Below are 4703 nucleotides of genomic sequence, written 5' to 3' on the forward strand. Positions count from 1 at the left end.
GCCTCTTGTAATTCCAGGATGAAACATGAGAGAACGTGAAGACGTTAAGATTGGGCATTTTGAAAATAAACAACCATTAAATAATGTGATTAAAAGCGCAATATTTCGAATCATTTCGAGTATATGTATAAATATTTAACTTAATTAAGTTTAACGTGCTGGGAAATATTGGTACAAGCGCTTGAATTGAACCCTGCAAACATGACTTTGTTCATTGCGCTGAGGCGCGGCGCGCGCGAAGTTACAAAATTCGAGAGGTGCACGACCTCGCGTGCGCCGCGCTTCAGTGCGATGAACAAAGTCATGTTTGCAGGGTTCATACACCTTGTGGAATTCAAACACTTGTATGTCACTTTCAAGGTCCATTTCAATATTTCCCAGCACGAGCAAAAACACTTTGTCAGACGTTCAAAAGACGTCCACTGAAAAGCCAGAATGAAAGTTTTAGCGACGTCTTTTTTAAACGTCTATTACTGCCGTTCAGTTGCAGTTTTTGCACGTCCTGACATCCAATAAAGGTCCTAGTCAGACATTCAGATAGAAAACTCGTCATAGACGTTCATGTTAAGTTAAAAGGTTAAGGTCCTGTCAGATTTTGAACCAGTTTTGAACGTCCACCAGACATGCAAAAATGGGTCTGGACTGACCGACGTGATACAGACTTGATTTTAACGTCTTTCTGACGTCGCATGTTTGTTGGGATAAGTTAAATATTTATACATATACTCGAAATTATTCGCTTTTTTATCACATTATTTAATGGTTGTTTATTTTCAAAACGCCCAATCGTAACGTCTTCACGTTCTCTCATGTTTGATCCTGGAATTACAAGATGCTCGTATTTGTTAACGTAATACAAAAGAACTGTTCAGTCAGACAGATATTTGTTGTAAAATGAAGTTACAATTTCAAGCATTTTCAAACACAAAGCAACATTCATTTGTTTGTTTATAAAAAAAATAAAAAGGCTTTAAAACAGAAATTGGCACCGTATCTGACTTTGGTATCAAAAATGGTATCGAATTTCAATTTTTTTAAAGTTGTATTGTGTATCGTGACAAGCCTACATCAGTATTAACTACCCCAATGGCAATAGCCCCTCAGCAGTAACTACCCCAAACACCTAAACTTCCCCTTAACCGCAACATAATTTAACAATGATAACATTAAAACAACCTTTAACAATAGGTCATCAACATTCAAAACAGCGTTTTAGCTGCTTTGCAAGCCAACATAAAGTTTGTTCACAAACTTTGCCTATCTAGCTGTAAACGAGGTCTCTCTTGGTTATCAATTCTTTTCTTTCTTGTCTCCTGCTATTCCAGACTCTCAGGAGCAGAGATCTTTTTTCAATGATACATGTGAGGTTAACGGTTCACCTGTCATCTTCCCAGGTACACCTGTTCCTGTGGGGGTCACAGATCCAGCCAGAGAGACACTTCCCTCTGGTCTGGAGGTTCAGAAGTCCAGTATTCCTGATGCTGGATTGGGAGTGTTTAACAAGGGTCAGACTATTGCGGTCAGTACCCACTCAAAAACGTTTATTTGAAAAATATCAGTTACCATGTCACACATGGAACCAGCTATTATAAAATTCACTCTGAATAAAGTCTGATCTTATGTAGTACAACGCTGAATAAAGTGTGTGTGTTGAGATCCTTTAATGTGAGTGCATCAGTTGCCAACGATTTATTTTGCTTTTACAAATGTTTTGTGAGCCACATGAATTTAATTTTGTTTTTGCAGATATCCAAGATTAACCAATGTGATGAGTACATAGATGTGAAGAGAGAGACTCACTTTAATTGGATGAGGTAGAAGATGCAGTACTGAAGTCTGCAGTTCATTGGCTGTTGATTGTTGGCTGCAATCTTATGCATCCCTCTCATCATGGTGTTTGTGTTTTCTCTCAGATATGTGAATTGTGCTCGTAATGATGATGAGCAGAATCTGGCAGCCTTCCAGTATTATGGGGAGATTTTCTACCGTTGTTGTCGACCCATTGAATCAGGACAGGAGCTCCTGGTGTGGTACGGAGACAAGAACGCTGAAGATATCAACTTCTCATTTGACTTCCTCTGGAGCAAACAGTGTTCTACAGAAGGTTGTGATTTTGTTTTGCTTATTTTATCTTAAATGTATCATATCAGGTGAGAGTTTGCCCTAATTTAGCACATTTGATTTAGCTCAACATTCTTAATTCAGATATCAAGCTCAAAATGTGAGTTTAGGGCCTTTGACCTGCAAAAGCTGTGTAGGTCATTGTGTTATCAGGATAAACGTGAGTGAAAATTTGCTGAGGTTAAGACATTTACAGGCAGTTTTGAGTTTTTGTTTCATTATTGCTCTTAAATTTTATTTGACATAAAATAGTATAAATATTGATCATTATACTCCTAAAATTTGTCATAATTATAATACCTTTCACACTGATGTCTTTTTCTCTCTAGAAATGAATGGTGTCCATTCGCAGCTCTTCTCCTGCCCTGTGTGTCCATTTTCCTACACAGCTCAAGTTTACCTCCACAAGCACATCAGGAATTGCCACCATGAGGATTTTGTCAGAATGTGGAAATCAGGAGAAATAAAAATTGAAAAGGAGAGATTTCACTGCTCAGAGTGTGGGAAGAGTTTCAGTCAACAGTGTTATTTCCGAATTCACCAGCGCATTCACACAGGAGAGAAGCCGTATCAGTGCTCAGAGTGTGGGAAGTGTTTTCATGGAAAGAATCATTTCAAACAACATCAGCGCATTCACACAGGAGAAAAGCCATATCTCTGCTCAGAGTGTGGGAAAAGTTTCATTCAACAGGGCGGTTTCCTCCGACACCAGCGCATTCACACAGGAGAGAAGCCCTATCAGTGTTTAGAGTGTGGGAAGTGTTTTACTGAACAGGGTAATCTCCACCAACACCAGCGCATTCACACAGGAGTAAAGCGGTATTACTGCTCAGAGTGTGGGAAAGGTTTTAGTCAAAAGAGTAGTTTTTACCAACATCAGCTAATTCACACAGGAGAGAAGCCTTTTCAGTGCTTAGTGTGTGAAAAGGGTTTTATCCTTCAGATTGATCTTGAAAGACATAATCGCATTCACACAGGAGAGAGGCCATATCACTGCTCAGAGTGTGGGAAGAGTTTCACTCAACAGTGTCATCTCCGAAGTCACCAGCGCATTCACACAGGAGAAAGGCCGTATCACTGCTCAGAGTGTGGGAAGAGTTTTAGTCACCCAAGAACACTTTACATACACCAGCGAATTCACACAGGAGAGAAGAAGCCGTATTGTTGCTCAGAGTGTGGGAAGAATTTTTCTAAACAGAGTACTTTAAAAGAACATCAGCGAATTCACACAGGAGAGAAGCCGTATCACTGCTTAGAGTGTGGGAAGAGTTTTTCGGCGCAACACAATCTTTACCAACACCAGCGCATTCACACAGGAGAGAAGCCGTATTGTTGCTCAGAATGTGGGAAGAGTTTTTCTAAACAGAGTACTTTAAAAGAACATCAGCGAATTCACAAAGGAGAGAAGCCGTATCACTGCTTAGAGTGTGGGAAGAGTTTTTCGGTACAACACAATCTTTACCAACACCAGCGCATTCACACAGGAGAGAAGCCGTATCACTGCTTAGAGTGTGGTACAAGTTTCAGGCAACGGAGTCATCTCTGCCGTCACCAGCGCATTCACTCACGAGAGAAGCCGTATCATTGCTCAGATTGTGGGAAGAGCTTTACTGAACAGAGAAGTTTCAAACAACATCAGCACATTCACACAGGAGAGAAGCCGTTTCACTGCTTAAAGTGTGGGAAGAATTTTACTGAACAGAGAAGTTTCAAACAACATCAGCGCATTCACACAGGAGAGAAGCCGTATCAGTGCTCAGAGTGTGGGAAGTGTTTCACTCAAGAGGGTAATCTCCGCCATCACCTGCGCGTTCACACAGGAGAGAAGCCATATCACTGCTTAGAGTGTGGGAAGAGTTTTTCGGCGCAATACAATCTTTACCGACACCAGCGCATTCATACAAGAGAAAAGCCGTATCTCTGCAAACAGTGTGGAAAGACTTTTACTCTGCAGAGAATTTTACAAAGACACCAGCGCATTCATACGGGACCCAAATAGGTAGCAGTCAAAACCACATCCCATGAAGAACTTCAAACCACACGACCTGAAGAGCTTTTAGCCACACCACATGCTTTTTTTTGTCTGCTGAAGTTTTAATGTCTTTTGCACTATGAAATTGTAAAGCATTGATGAAAAATGTGAAGTAGTCAATAATTAATTTGTTTTAGTTACTGTTTAACATGGGTAAACATATCTATGTATCACTGCCACAGAAAGTGATGTCTATGACGTAAAAATTAAATATTGTTATTGTAATTGGGGTTTGAAGGATAGAGGTCTATATGATGTAAACTAAGCAGTGTTATTAGAGACCCATACTTTATTTTTTTTTGTATCTAATATTGCAAGTAGTTTATTCTAAAATGTATTATTGTTGCACGGTATACTGATACTAGAGTAGTATCGCGATACTTCGTCATTAAAAACGGTATAATACCCAATTTGCTTAGTATCGGTGCTATAGGACTGAGTGCGGTTTTTTTTAAAGAGCAGTATTTCCAAAGAGTGCCACACGGGGGCAGTGTGCGCGTACAGCAGTGCAGCGCTTGCCTCCTCTCTGCAGAATAAGAAAACGTGTAAG

The 4703-nt window shown here is 40.0% G+C and overlaps 1 protein-coding gene across 6 annotated transcripts in view; it reads left to right on the forward strand.

Moving 5' to 3' along the window:
* Nucleotides 1-4120, forward strand: part of LOC143484158 (uncharacterized) — a 37499-nt gene extending 33379 nt beyond the window's left edge. For all 6 annotated transcript variants that reach the window (XM_076982750.1, XM_076982752.1, XM_076982751.1 and 3 more), the window contains 4 exons: nt 1395-1519; nt 1747-1814; nt 1914-2104; nt 2451-4120. In XM_076982750.1, the coding sequence (XP_076838865.1) occupies nt 1395-1519; nt 1747-1814; nt 1914-2104; nt 2451-4120 (2054 nt within the window). The remainder of the gene's footprint in view (nt 1-1394; nt 1520-1746; nt 1815-1913; nt 2105-2450) is intronic.
* The last annotated feature ends 583 nt before the right edge of the window (nt 4121-4703 follow it).

Source organism: Brachyhypopomus gauderio, chromosome 20, assembly GCF_052324685.1.
Source record: "Brachyhypopomus gauderio isolate BG-103 chromosome 20, BGAUD_0.2, whole genome shotgun sequence".
Classification (NCBI taxonomy): domain Eukaryota; kingdom Metazoa; phylum Chordata; class Actinopteri; order Gymnotiformes; family Hypopomidae; genus Brachyhypopomus; species Brachyhypopomus gauderio.